We start from the raw sequence: 15787 nt of genomic DNA on the forward strand, positions 1-15787 counted from the left end.
TTGGATTTCTAATTGTCTTTGTATAATTTCTAGTTGTGAATTTATTTTGGCATTTTGTTCCTGCATTATTTTCCTGAATTCTTCCATTTTTTTGTATTTTCAATGAATGTGTCTGCCTTTTCCATGAATTTGTGTATTTTTTCCCCATTTTTGTCTGCTTTTTGCTTCAACTCTTGGATAATTCTGAGAATTAGAGATTTGAATTCCCTATCAGGTAGTTCTAGTGCCTTTTTCTTCCACTGGAAAGTCATCTGGTGTTTTATTTTGGACGCCTACTGAAACCATCCTGTCCTGTTTTTGTAAATGTTTTGATATGGTCTGCTGTGTTCGGGGTATTCAGTAGTTATTTTTCTCGTTTACTGATTGTAGGTTTGTTTGTTTCATCCTTTTTTTTTTTTTAATTTGGCTGTGTCTGAGCAGGTGGGCTGTGTGTTCTTTGTTGTTTGCTCGTCTGTGGGCACGATACTTTTTGCCTCCTTCTCCAACTGGCAGTGTCAGTCACTCAGATATGGTACAGCAGGGCAGGTCTAGCTGAAGAGGACTTACTGGGACAGGTAGGTTGTGGTACTTACTACAGCCACCAGGGCGGGTTGGTAATCAGTGCAGGGCAGGTTCCAGTAGGCTGTGCCTGTGCTGCTTGGTGGTATGATGTTAAGTGCATGGTGTAGGTAGGCAGGATGTAGAGGGGAGATTGTTATGTGTGGAGTTAAGATGGATATGGGAGAGAGGAGAGAGGAACAGGAGCCAAAAATATACAAACAAAAAATAATGCTAGGGAAGCTTGCCGTTGGAGTGGAAAAATGAGAGACTATGAAATGGAGAAAAACAAAAAGGGGAAGAAGAATAAAAAAGAAAAAAGAATGAATAAATAAAAATCAGAAAGGGAAAAGAACAGCAAAGTTCCCAGGGATCCCACCAGTGTGGCTATGAGGTCTGGGGAAGTTGTTCTCAGGTTTTGCAGTACAGCCTGGCTAGAAGGTGTAGAGGTATTCACCGCCAGGTATTCAGGGAACAGAAAGAGAAGGAAGATATAGAGAGACGAGAAACTGGGTCATGAAGAAAGACAAAAAGAGAAAAAGAGGGAAAAGAAAACAAACAAACAAAAAATAAAGAACAAGCAAAGCCCCCCAAAAAACAGGAAAAACAAAAAAAACCCACAAAGAAAGAAATGCTCTCAGGGATCCCTCTGTGTGTCTGCGCAAGCCGAGGGGTAGGTTCCAAGTCACGCAGCACAAGGCCAGGCTCCCAACTCAAGAAAAGGCAAAGAAAACAAACAAACAATTCAAAACAAACAAACAAACAAAAGCCCCAGGATCCCACCAGCGTGGCAGCTCAGACCGGGAAGCAGTTCCAGACTCGAACAGAGCTCTGCAGCCCCTCGGGAAGAAGCAAAGATGGTGCATGGAGCCCGGTATTTGAGCGAAAGCAGGGGAAGTGGTGAGAGGTAAGGAAGAAATCAAAAGAAGCGGAAAAAAAAGCAACACCAGCAGCCAAGAAATGGCACTCAGAGAGCTGGCCAGTTTGGGTGGGTGGAATCACAGCAGCCGGCGCTTCCCGGACAAGAGACTGTGGCTGCGGGAAGCAGAGGAGGCCAAGTGGGGGTGAAGAAGGGTGAGGGTGGGAAAGCATACGTCGCAAATTACCAGTTGTTTTGTCTCCCGCTGGAAGCTCCGTGAAGCTCCTTTCTCGTACCCCCGTTTGCTGGTCTCTGATAGGAATCCAAGATGGCTGATCCGCGCTACGTTAGCTGATAGAGGACCTCTGCATGAATTTCTCCTCGCTCTACGTTCTCTGTCAGTTTTCTCACTCCATTTGGTGCTTGGCTGAGTTCTTTATCTCTTCATTTGATGTTTTAGGGTTTCAGGATTGCTGTTTTCTCTGTTCAGCTTAGTTTTTCAGATCTTTGCCATGGAGAGACGGTGTGGTGATTCTGCCTAGAGCGCCATTTTGCTGGAAGTCCTAAGGAGGGGTAGTTTTAAGAGTCTCACTGTAGATTTTCAAATGAATCTCCTTTAACATTCTTGAGAGACACACCCAAAAATATTAGAATTCTTTTAATTACTTTTGATTGCTGCACTGCATTTCTCCTAATGTGATGCAGTGTCAGATACGGCCGGCTCAGTCTCCAGGATTTGTTCAATTTGCACATAATATCTCATTTAGCCCTCAAAACAACTCTATAGAGTTGCTATCATTTCTGAGAGGAGGCAATAAAGCCCCAGAGAAGTTCAAATGTCGGTGACCGTGAAACTAGGTCTAGCCCATGGAATGTAAGTGAAAGTGACGTGTCACTTCTAGACCGGGGTGGTCACATGCCCAGTATAGCTTCCCTCTGCTGTCTTCCCTGGGATGTCAGCTGGATGGTGCTAGTACAATCCTGAGGCCAGCAACGGCAGAACCACAAAACGGAAGATGCCTGGGTCCCTGAATCATTGTTTAGAGGAAAATGGCTCAACCCACTTGAAACTGTTACACGAATGAGAAATCAATTCTTTTGTATGAAGCCACTGAAACTTAGAACATTATGTATTACTTCAGCGTTACCACTATCCTAATTAATATACTGTCCAAGGTCACATAGCCAGTAAGTGGCAAGACCAGAGAAAATTCCAACTCTTAACCACTAGGCTACACTACTTCTTAGGTGGGCTGCAACCCCTTGGCACATAAACCTTTTTATATAAGAAGTTCTGTGGTGCCTCCCTACATTAGGGGCTCAGTATCTGATTCTCCAGCTTTGACACTCGATAATAAACAGTTCAGAGCACCGGGTTCTATTACTTGACCTGTGCTGTCTGCATCGGAATTGGTAGTATTTACCCAGGGGAGAAGTTCTCGATAGCTCTTATTAGCCTGTCATGACCTCAGAGCTCAGGGTGAAATTGGGAATTGTCAAAAATCATCAATTTTTTCATTAAAACCTCATTCCTGTTTCTAAGTTATACAACAAACAAAGGAAATATAATAGAAACTGTTACTTGCTTAGAGTTTGGAACAGCCTCAAAAATCTCTTCTTTAGATTGGATGGTAGTAAAATCTCTGACTTGTTTCATTGAAAATTATTGTTGTTAGTTGCTGTCAAATGTATTCCGACTCATAGCAACCCTGGATGTGCAGAGTAGAACTGCTCCATGGGGTTTTCAAGGCTGTGACCTTTTGGAAACAGATCATCAGGCCTGTCTTCCAAGACACTTCTGGGTAAGTTTGAATCACCAACCTTTCAGCTAACAGTCGAGCACTTAACTACTAGCACCACCCAGTGACTCCCATTAAAAATTGTTGTTGTGTGCCATCAAGTTCTTCCAACTTACACTGACCCCGAAGGACAGAGTATAACTGCCCCATAGGGCTTCCAAGGCTATAATCTTTATGGAAGCAGACTGCCACATCTTTCTCCCTTTGAATGGCTTGCGGGTTCGTACCACCGACCTTTCAGTTAGCATGCAAATGCTTAACCAGTGGACCACCAGGACCCCTTCATTAAAAATTAATGCTTCTTTACTCAAAAGCCTATCCTTTCTCCAGAGGTTTCTGTTTCCTCTGCTCACCTATCATCTGCCTTTAGTGTCATTTACTGCTTACTGGCACCTCCACATGAGTCTACAAGAGGAAATAGATCAAAGTTGAAAATGAGACCCATCAAGTTGCTATTTGCTAATATTATGTGAAAATTATTTATGTTTTGGCAGGAGGGGATGTTTTAACTATGTGAATTATGGGGATATCAGTGAGTGTCCTTCATTCATATTCTCTTTATCACAAATGACCAGCAATACTGGTGAAGTTGCTGTGCAGTGAACAAGATAAAGCATAGGATAATCCCTCTTTCTGAATGAGGAAAGATGTTCCTTTAATCTGCTTTGTGACTTAAGCCATGTGTTATTATTATGAAACAGAGGATACCATGAAACAATCAGAAAGAAGAGCTTTGTAATTTGCATCGTATTTGCCAGTTGACCAATCAGATGTAGATAACATTCCTGCCAGGCTCTTCAGTGTCTTATGAGATTCCACAGTTGAGAGTTCATTTGCAGACCCAGAGGCTTGTTATTCTGACCTGCGGGCCAAGGAAACAATGGTAACAGATTTTTTACCGTACCTGGCCCACTGGCTCAGTAGTTTACAATGTGGAATTCATAGATTCATGGTTTTTGGTTCCATTCATACTTGCTTCCTTCCTGCTTCATAATAGTCAGTTTTTTGGTGGTATGGCCTCTTGAAAAGCGCATGAGAGTAAGGGAAGTTTACTGACAATGCCAAGCCACTATTGAAAAACCACTCAAGTTCCTCCTAAAGATGTGGCGTTAGCATTCCATGAAAGGCTGGACCCTAAACCTGCTGCTATCGTGTAGTCTGTCAAAATTCAGAGATGTGTAACAGGTGGGAGAAAATAGGGGCAAGAGATCAAAGAGCTCCCTTCCCAACTAATAGCATTTGTAGACATTCTAACAGCAGGAGAATTTACGATTGGGAAATTTAAGACCTTAAGGAAAAAAATAGCAGTTGGATGGCCAAGCCCAGTTACAATCCTATGCACGCTCTTAGAGAAATGCATTAGCATTTTTCACATCTAAAATGATTATTAATATGCCTAGGACATTTGCCTACCACTTGCAATTCAAACTCTGTAGTAGAATTTTGAGGTCCTCTCTCTACACAGTTTGAACAAAAGATCGTGAATGTCTTTTGCTTTCTTGTTACAAGACAGAATGAGTACTAAGAGATCATTTTTCCTCTGTCTGGTTCTCCATGCCAATGATCAGTGTCTTTTCAATTTAAGAGCCCTCCTTCTCAGTTCCAACTGGACTCACAGATAATTTGGGTGGTTCAAATAGGAAAAATTGAAAGAAGAAAATAGCTGCGTGGACACTTTTTAACCAATTCAGCATCAGTGAGAATGTATTTCTTCTCTAGACTACAAATTTATAAAGCCTTACCTCTAACCATGATAACCTTGTGCCAAGATATACCCTCAGTCCTTCTTGCCCACACTCGCATTCTGACAGACTAAAGAGTACAGTTCTAAGGATTAAGTATGCTGACCTTCAACTATCTTTATCTCTTTCAAAACTTTATTGCAACAACCTTCATTCCTTCTCTTGTGTCTGATTTACTTCTCTTTTATCTTTCCAACCTCCATTTATTTCACCTGTCCTTTTTAAAAATTATCACCATTGGGGGTGACCAGCAGTATTGTCTCTACTGTCTAAATGATGTATAAAATTTCATGTAAGAAGGACTCAAAATCATCAAAGCCTTTGAGTCTTCTTCAAGCTGATGGAACAAGAAAATGAGGTCAATAAACATTTTCTATCCAAAGATTGTATCCATGCTTCCCCGGGGAGAGAATGCCTAGTTTTGCTCAAATTTCCAGAAAAGTCTGTGATCCAAAAAAGGGTAAAGCATTGCTTGGGTGACCTGGTATCAGGAAAGTCTTCTTCGTCTGCTTTATGGCAGCAGTCATCAAACCCTGGGCTGGAGTAAATTCCACAACATGTCAGGAATTCAGTCTTTTAGTCCAAATAAGAGCATTAACTGCTGGAAGAAGCACCTGAGAAGGCGTATGACTTTGTGTAAGGAACACTGAGAGTCAGGATGCCTGGCTTTTGGTGGAAGTTGTGCTGCTAGCTAGATGCATGAATTGGGGCAGTTTCTACATCTGTAAAGTTAGGGAATTGGACTAATTCAGTTGTTTCAAACCTGACCTGGAGATCTTAGTAAAGGTTTGGATCTCTGGACCCCACTCACCACCAACTGAAAGTGGCTCGCTGTAGCTGAAGCACTGGAATTGGATTTTTTTTTTTTTAAAAGAACACTTCTCAAGACATTCTGTGATGTGAGCCCTTTGGAAACCATTGTAAATGACACTCTCTAGGACCACTTCTGGCTCCGAAGTGCTATACTCTCATTAAACCAATATCCCCTGCACATGGCAGAATTGACTGGATAAGGTGCTAGTGAATAGAATGACTGTATCATAGTAATTTTTTTTTTAAAACCATGTGTGATTAATACTATATATAAATGAAATAATCATCTATTCAAGAGTTTAGCACAGTGCTAGGAAATTACTTACTCTCATTCATTATATTGCATGCCAATGGCTTTTACATATACCATTGTATTTAATCCCTATAACAGCCTACCCTAGCATCAACTGCTCCTGTGTTCATTTTCCTGCTCTGTTGAATTACTACTTTGCAATCTTATACAAGTCACTTAACTCTACCTGTGCCCTTCGTTTCTTCTTCTGCAAAATGGAAATTTAAAATACTTACCTCATAAGGTTGCAATGAGAATAGGCATAATGCCTGGGAAACTCTTACCAGGAATGCTTATCACATATGTGTTGTGTGCTGTAGAGTCAATTTTCTACTCATAGTAGACCCTGTAGGACACAGTAGAACTACCCCATGGGGTTTCCTAGGCTGTAATCTTTACGGAAGCAGATCACCAGGTCTTTTCTTTCCTGGAGTGATTGGTGGGTTCGAACTACTGACCTTTTAGTTAGCAGCCAAGCACTTAACCATTGCTCCACCAGAGCTCCTTATCACATACATTGTTGTTGATAGATGCCGTCAAATCGGTTCCAACTCAGCGAGCCTATGTACAACAGAACAAAACGCTGCCCATTCCTGTGCCATCCCCATGATCGTTGCTATGCTTAAGCCCATTTTTGCAGCCACTGTGTCAGTTCATCTCATTGAGGGTCTTCCTCATTTTCGATGACCGTTCACTTTACCAAGCATGATGTCCTTCTCCAGAGACTAGTCCCTCCTGATAACATGTCCAAAGTATGTGAGACGAAGTCTAGTCATCCTCACTTCTAACAAGTATTCTGGCTGTACTTCTTCCAAGACAGATTTATTCGTTCTTTTGGCAATCCCTAGTATCACATACATAGCAAATACTTAATGAATTGAAAGGGGATAAGATGATAATAACAGTGATGTTGGTTATGAGATCTTGCTACTCAAAATGTGCCCAATGGGTGGCCAGCAGCATCAGTATTACCTGAGAACTCATTTGAAATACAGAATGTTGGTCCCTACCCCAGACCTCCAGAATTAAACTCTGCAACTGAACAGATCCCCAAGTGATTTGTATGCACATTACAGTTTAAGAAGCTCTGATATAAAAAAACAAGGCAGAGATTTAGCAACTTGACAGAACTCATGCTAGAAGTAAGCCTGGGAGCTGGGAGTCACACCCAAATCAGAAGACGCTAAGGCCAGTGTCTTTCTCTTACACCTCATAGGGTATCTCTGATCCAGAGGTATCCAGGTTTCCTGAGTCTCATTATGATAAGCCAAAAAAAAACCAAACCCATTGCCACCTAGTCAATTCTGACTCATGGCGACCTCATGTGGTACAACTTCTCCATATGGTTTTCCTGCTATAATCATTACAGAAGTAGGTCACCAGGCTTTTCTTCTGTGGTGCCGCAGGGTGAGTTTCAAACTGCCAATATTTTAGGTTAGCAGCCTGTGGCAGACATGGATACTTTTCCTCTAATCTGAGCTGTCATTAAAAGGCTTTTTAAAACACATTTTTGTGTCTACCACAGTAGCAAAAGCATCATAATTTTGTTTTATTTTTCACATTTTTAATTATTCAGCTGTTTTATTTGTCGTTTAGGGAATTATTACAAAACTTATGTCTATAATGCTTCTGATTAATGCATATGTAGGCAACTAAGCAGATGTAGAATGGATTGACTGCTTTGATAAAATTAAACATTTATGAAACATATATTTGCACAGCAATAATGATGCTAGCATTTGTATAAATAATAACAGATCTATTTCCCTAATCATGTAGGGGGAGAAAAAAACAGTGAAAGGGTGACAAAATTACCAAATATGTCTGGCTTACGAGGTGGATCATTTTCAAGTGGAAGTTTTTTTTTTTTTTTATGTGAATAAAATTATGTTAATTTATAGCATTTATTACCACTTGAAAACAAAGGAAGTATATTTGAACAACAACAAAATAAAACCAGTATGGATGAGACTGAATCATGTTCCCAACGTGTCGTGTACATCATGGAAAATGCACGTTTTTTAATGTACTTCTCCACATTACCACAGTTTGATTTTAGACAAGAGGTATCCTGAGATCTGTGCTTAAGTAATTCTAACATATACCTTCGTTTTTCACATTTTAGCATCTCTGAATTTGGGATCTATCTTACAATCAGTGGCACATCACAGTTTGATTGGCAGCATTTTTTGTTTTTTAGGGTTTTTTTTCTTGGTTACAATCAATGGGATCTTGGATTCAATTAAGCAGGGGATTAGGACCCCCAGTAAATCTAATCCTAGCCCACAATGAACATAAACAAAAGAGCCAGAAAGTAAAACAAAAGGGCAAGAAAGGAGACATAACCCCCTCCCATATTAAACCAAGAAAGGGAGATGAACAAATAGAAATGAGATTAAGCCCATGGATTTCTGCCTTCATGGAGCCAGAGAAAGAAGGCATGGTTGATGAGAGAATTTAGGAAAAGAACAGGAAAGAGGAATAAGGAGGATGGAAAAGTGGAGGAGAGATGATGAAGCATCAAGATGGGAAATAGAGCCAATAAGGCCACTGCTTTGATCATTATTCCTAGGTGTGGTGCCTTGTGCTAGATATTCAGTTTGCTGCTGCTTTTTTCACTCCAGACACTGATCAGTAGAGGCTGAGATGTGAGAGGGGCTTTCAGCACCTTTCAGGGGGTATTTTCTCTTCTCTGGCCTACCCAGGTGGAAGATAGCACCAACGCCCCACACTACCTCTGAGCACCTCCTCTCATCTCTGTCCTAAACCACCAGGGAAGGTTTGAATGACCATTACAACTTCTGCTTGTTTGTTTGTTCTTTCAGATGATATCAAGATTATCGAACAAATCTACAGTCTCACAGGTATGGCTTTTATTAAAGAGCAAAATACTTATCTAACACCTGAAGGATTGCCAACAATTCTGGCTCCCCGTTTAGGGTTTAATGTACTTATTTTTGACTTTCACTAATATACTTCCCAGTGAGAGATGTGGTGACTGACTTTCTTGGGCTTGGGAATGGAGAAGTATTAAAACTCATAGCCTTATACAAAGATTTTATTGTTCTTATACTTTGTCACCAGAAACTTCCCAAAAGTACAAAGTCCTGAGGTACTGATCTTAAAAATACTTTCATTGTATTTAAAATTGATAGTCAAATGTTTTCTTATAAGCAACCAATTGATAATACAACACAAGTATCTATAATGTAGATAAGTGTGATTCAAAGATATTCTGGAAGTAATGTCACTTGAGCTCTTCAGATACTCTCAACTTTTAAGTACTCTCCAATGTCACTGCATACTTTTGCAAAGAAATGGTGATTTGTCTGTCAGATTTATTAGCTGGGATTCTTACTATCAATAATCCTGTGACAAGAATCCTATGAACAGCTCCTTTTCTTGTTCTGTATCCTCCTCGAAATGAACTCAACACTGTGACACACGCTTATAAAATACAAATATATCCAATTACATAACAAATTACAAAGACAGTGATTATTTACTGCAGATAGTTAGGGGCATAAAGCAGGGTTTACTTTTAGCATTATATTGAGCAACCTTTTAGAAGCTCTTAAAGCATCTCTGTTCTTTCAACCAGTTTCCTCTCTGACACTAGTTGTTTCTTCTCTACAAAATTCTTCCTCAGCAACCAACAAAATGTCCTTTATGTTTCTGTTCTTCTCCCTAAGCAGCCTCTCCTCTCTACTGCATCTCCCATCCTTCCCATAGATCTTTCTGTGTTCCCTTTCACATGAAGAGCAATTTAGCCACCTTTTGGATTTTCCAATTTGACTTCCTCACTCCTTCATAAAAAAAAAAAAAATACCATTGCCGTCAAGTTGATTCCAACTCCTAGCAACCCTATAGGACAGAACAGAACTGCCCTATAGGGTTTCCAAGGCTGTAAAATCTTTTACAGAAGCAGATTGCCCCATCTTTCTACCATGGAGCGGCTGGTGAGTTTGAACTGCCAACCTTTCGGTTAGCAACCAAGCACTTAACCACTGTGTCACCAGGGCTCCTTCACTCCTTCACAGCACTTTGAAAATAAAGATCTCTCAAGAATACAACATCCTTAAAAGGTGGAAGATGGGGCTGTTAACTGGAAAAAAAAAAAAAAAAAACCTCCTATATAATTTAGGCTGAAGTTCATTAGCAATATTAAAAAACCACCAAAATACTTACGTACAACCAAAAAACCTCATGGGACTTGGTTTCTTGGTTTGGAGGTTTAGGGTCATGATTTCATGGAACATCCAAGTTAATTGGCCTAATAACATGTTTAGTGCTTCTGTTCTACCTCCTATGCACAAGGCATAGTGCCTGGGGTCTTAAAAGCTTTCAAGTGGCCACCCAAGGTACAACAATTGGTCTCTATTTGCCTGGAACAACAGAGGAAGGAGGACAGTCAGAAATAGAAGGAGGATATGGAATGTGTGGCTAATTGCCTCAATGAACTGCTTTGCCATGAGACCAGAAGAACTGGATGGTGCCCGGGGACCATACTGATCATTTTAATCAAGGTTTCTATAGAAGAATCCTGATCAAACGGGGGAAAATGTAGAATAGAATTCATATTCTCATGGACTCCAGACTTCCTGGAGCCAAAAGGTTGGATGAACCCCTGAAACTATTGCTCTGAGATAATCTTTAAACCTTAAACCAAAAAATTATCCCCTGAAGGCTCCTTAAAAGCATAGCTAAAAAAAAAAAAAAAAAAAAAACTGCCTTGAGCATTATACTCTTTTAAGAACTATCTATACAGGGTCAAAGTGCCAACAGCAGCTTGGAAGATTAGATAATTAGGGGTCAGTGAGTTTACATTAATGAGGGAGGAACAACTCAGACAAGGAGGGTGAGAATGGTTGCACACTTCAAAGAATATAATCAGTGTCACTAAATGGTACACATAGAAACTGTTGAATTGATTTGTGTTTTGCCATGTATATTCTCAATAACAACAAAATAAAAATTTTTAAAAAGATCACCAGAATAATAGCAGTCTCAAGACAATAAAAGTTTCTCTCTCATGAACAAGTCCAGATGTGGACAATATAATAGCTCCAGAGCATAAATTGGGTCCCAGGCTTTCTTCTTTCTGCTTCTCTGTCCTCAACCTGTGACTTTCTTCCTCAAGATCTCATTCTCCAAGATGGTTGCTGGAGATGGATCAATTTCATACATATTCCAGGCTATAAACCACAGATATGTGAAAGAGAGGGATAGAAGTCTCCCTCTTTCTAGAAGTCTCCCTCTTTCTAGAAGCCTTCCTAACCGAGACTGCTTTCTAGGAGTACCTCATAACCTGTCAACTTACATATCATCATCACAGAGCTTGGCCACATAGCCAAACCAAGTGGCAAGGGAAGCCAAGAAAGATGGTCTTTGGGCAGGGCGCATTGCTAAGAGTTCTGTGAACTAAGAAAGAAGTCACCAGCGCTCTATATGGCACATACCCTAACGTAACTGTTGCCATTTTTTTTGTGATCATCATCATCATCTCAAGGGCAAGCATTTTTTAAGAACTTTCTAAGCACGTTGCTAAGTGCTTAACTTCCATTATCTAATGTCTAGCTTTTTTTTTTCCCTAACACCATTCCCAATTGTTTTTGTATCAGAAATACCACAAGTGGATGGCTTTAACAAACAGAAATGTATTTTCTCACAGTTTAGGAGGCTAGAAGTCTGAATTCAGGGTGCCGGCTCTAGGGGAAGGCTTTCTATCTCTGTCGGCTCTGGGGGAAGGTCCTTTTCTCTTCTGAGCTTCTGTTCCTGGGCAATCTTCACATGGCTTGGCATCTCTTTTCCCCCCTCTCTGCTTGCTGACTTGCTTGTTTAATCTCTTTTATGTCTTAAAAGAGATTGACTCAAGACACACCTTACACTAATCCTGCCTCATTAACATAACAAAGAAAACCCATTCTCAAATGGGATTGTAACCACAGATATAGGGGTTAGGATTTACAGCACATATTTTAGGGGGCCATAATACAATCCATAACATCAGTTTACAGGGGACAAAGCCAAGGCCTTTAATGGTTACATTACTTGACTAGTGTTATAACTAGTACTAGGACTGTGTTCCCAAAAGTCCACGGATTCAGCCATTAGACTTTATCCTGCTTCCCCTTTGGTGAAGACAAGTTTGACTCAGTCTAGTCCTTTGTGAACTTTACAGGGCTGTCCCAACAAAAGGTCATGGGCCAAATTCAAGATCTCTTTGACTATGGAGATGAAAACCTCATTGTCCTCATGGATGCATTTGACAAGAAGGAAATGAAGGGGTGGGTCAAAAGAGAAGGAAGAGAGCTGTAGTCTGAACTTTATGACACTGTATACACAGTTCAGTATGGCTACACAAGAGAAACTTTATCCTATGTATATGGATGCCCTGAAGAAAGCGACTGGTACTACTGCTTAGCCGCTAATGTGAGGCTAGATGTTTAGAAATCTAATAAATTAGGATCCTTACTGCAATAATGGTAGGTGGAATAATTAATTCTGGAATAAGTAACATCAGCTGCCTTGGTCACAAGAATCAGTATCTAAGCAATGTGTCTGGGGTTCCAAGTGTCAACTACAAATAGAAGTACGAAAATTAAACAAACGTGTAGAAATACAGTTTATAGGTTATTAGTCAGAGGATTCTAATAGAACCAGCAGAGCCTTGTTGAAAGAAAGCAATGATTAAATTGACAAAGCAAATGTAAACAGAAGTCCAATTAGAGAATGCACTTACTGTTTTTCATTTATTTGATAAATTTGCCCTGTGTGCTCTTCACTGGGTGAGCTAACTTTTCTGTTCCACAGTACTAGTGTACAAATGTTGCCCTGTTTTCCATGTGGGCCAAACTTTTGTTAAAATCAGTTTTAAAATGCCGTGAAAAGCAAAAGGGAAGCAAATGAATCTTTTTTAAAAATGGCTGTCACAGTACAGAATTCATGGATTTACCGTTAATTAAATCTATCATTACCAGTTGGAAATGTGAGTCTAATAATGCCATTTCCTCAAGAAATTTTGAGCCATTAAGATTAAAGCACATACACTCTTCATGGGTATTATGGATTGAACTGTGTCCCCCAAAAATACGTGTCAACTTGGTGAGGCCATGATTCCCAGTATTGTGTGACTGTCCACCATTCTGTCATCTGATGTGATTTTCCTATGTTTTGTAAATTCTACCTCTATGATGTTAATGAGGCAGGATTAGAGGCAGTTATATTAATGAGGCAGGACTCAATCTACACGATTAGGCTGTGTATAAGTCATTCTCTTTTGATGAGAGAAGTGAGCAGAGAGACAGGGGTACATCATACCACCAAGAAAGCAGCCCCTAGAGCAGAGCACGTCCTTTGGACCTGGGATTCCTGTGTGGAGAAGCTCCTACACCAAGGGAAGACTGATGACAAGGACCTTCCTCCAGAGGTGACAGAGAGAGAAAACCTTCCCCTGGAGCTGGCACCCTGAATTCAGACTTCTAGCCTACTAGACTGTGAGAGAATAAATTTCTATTTCTTATAACCATCCACTTGTGGTATTTCTGTTATAGCAGCACTAGATAACTAAGACAATGGGTAAGCCAAAAACATTTTACTTAGCAGTTATGGCATTAACTGAATTACCTGTAAGTCACTATAGGTTCAAGTTCATTATTTTTTTCCCTATTGTTGTTATAGCTAGTATCATAACTGTTAGGGATATAGTAAAATCCATATACACCAGTGAACAACTGGTTATGAATAACCATGACAGCTCATGAGATTTAAATAGTACTTTCAGGGCATTTGGGTTAAGTGTTCCATTTTTATTAGAAATTATTGATAAGCAGAGATAGGTGATTGTATCTTCAAAAGAAACTGAGCACAAGGGAGTTCTGGCAAAATGGCGCTCTACGCAGAAGCACCACGCCGTCCTTCCACAGCAAAGATCTGAAAATCTAAGCCGAACAGAGAATACAACAATCCTGAAACCCTAAAACATCAAATGAAGAGATAAAGAACGCAGCAAAGCACCAAATGGAGTGAGAAAATTGACAGAGAACGGAGAGCGAGGAGAGATTCATGCAGAGGTCCCCTACCAGCTAACGCAGCGCAGATCTGCCATCTTGGGCTATCAGAGACCAGCAAACGGGGTAGGAGACAGTAGCCTCACAGAGCATCCAGCGGGAGACAAACAACTGGTAATTTGCGATATACGCTTTCCCACCCCCCACCCTTCTTCACCCCCACTCGGCCTCCTCTGCTTCCCGCGGACACAATCTCTTGGCCGGGAAACACCGGCTGCTTGGATTCCACACACCCAAACAGGCCAGCTCTCTGAGTGCCATTTGTTGGCTGCTGGTGTTGCTTTTTTCTGCTTCTTTTGATTTCTTCCTTACCTCTTACCACCTCCCTCTCCTTTCACTCAAATACCTGGCTCCATGCGCCATCTTTGCTTCTTCCTAATGGGCTGCAGAGCTCCAGTAATTTGTGATAAACGCTTTCCCACTCCCTACCCTTCTTCACCCACACTCAGCCCCCCTCTGCTTCCCGCGGACACAGTCTCCTGTCAGAGAAACACCAGCCCACACTTGCTGGCTCTCTGAGTGCCATTTGTTCGCTGCTAGTGTTGCTTTTTTTTCTGCTTCTTTACATTTCTTCCTTACCTCTCACCACCTCCCCCTCCTTTCACTCAAATACCTGGCTCCGTTCACCATCTTTGCTTCTTCCTGAGGGGCTGTGGAGCTCCATTCAAGAGTGGAGCTGCTTCCCGGTCTGGGCTGCCGTGCTGGTGGGATCCCGGGGCTTTTCCTCGTTTGTTTGTTTGTTTTCCTTTCCTTTTCTTGAGTTGGGAGCCCCTTCTGGCCAGGCAGTCCTGCATGGCAAGCACAACTTCCCCCGGGCTTGCACTGACGTGCAGAGGGAGCCCTGAGGACATTTCTTTTTTTGTTGGTTTTTTGTTTGTTTGTTTTTTGGGGGGCCTTTCTTTTTTTTTTTTTTAATTTGTTTTGTTTTCTTTTCCCTTTTTGTCTTTCTTCATTGCTCAGTTTCTCGTCTCCCTATATCTTCCATCTCTTTCTGTTCCCTGAATACCTGGCGTTGTATAACTCTATGCCTTCTAGCCAGGCTGTACTGCAACACCTGAGAACGACTTCCCCAGACCTCATAGCTACACCGGTGACATCCCTGGGAACTTTGTGGTTCTTTAACCTTTCCGATTTTTATTTATTCATTCTTTTCTTTTCTTTTCTTCTGCTTCCCCTTTCTGTTTTTCTTCATTTCATAGTCTCTCATCTCTTCACTCCAACATCAAGCTCCCCTAGCATTCTTTTTTGTTTGTTCATATGTTTTTGGCTACTGTTCCTCTCTCCTATCTCCCATATCCATCTTAGCTCCACACACAACAAACTCCCTGCTGCATCCTGCCTACCTGCACCACGCGCTTGACATCACACCACCAAGCAGCACAGGCATTGATTACCGACCCCCTCTGGTGGCTGTAGTAAGGGCCACAAACAACCCGTCCCAGTAACTCGTCTTCAGCTAGACCTGCCCTGCCATACCATATCTGAGTGACTGACCCTGCCAATTGGAGGAGGCGAAAAGTATTGTGCCCACAGACGAGCAAACAACAAAGAACACACAGTCCGCCTGCTCAGACATAGTCAAATTTTTTTTTTAAAAAAGGGACGAAACAAACAAATCTACAATCAATAAACGAGAAAAATAACTACTGAATGCCCTGAAGACAGCAGACAATATC

The 15787-nt window shown here is 41.1% G+C and overlaps 1 protein-coding gene across 1 annotated transcript in view; it reads left to right on the plus strand.

Moving 5' to 3' along the window:
* The window catches only part of KCNH8 (potassium voltage-gated channel subfamily H member 8), a 448825-nt gene that overhangs the window by 400163 nt on the left and 32875 nt on the right, over positions 1-15787 (plus strand). The window contains exon 12 of the mRNA XM_004385286.1: positions 8868-8906. Within this exon, the coding sequence (XP_004385343.1) occupies positions 8868-8906 (39 nt within the window). The remainder of the gene's footprint in view (positions 1-8867; positions 8907-15787) is intronic.

Source organism: Trichechus manatus, unplaced genomic scaffold (assembly GCF_000243295.1).
Source record: "Trichechus manatus latirostris isolate Lorelei unplaced genomic scaffold, TriManLat1.0 scaffold00136, whole genome shotgun sequence".
NCBI lineage: Eukaryota > Metazoa > Chordata > Mammalia > Sirenia > Trichechidae > Trichechus > Trichechus manatus.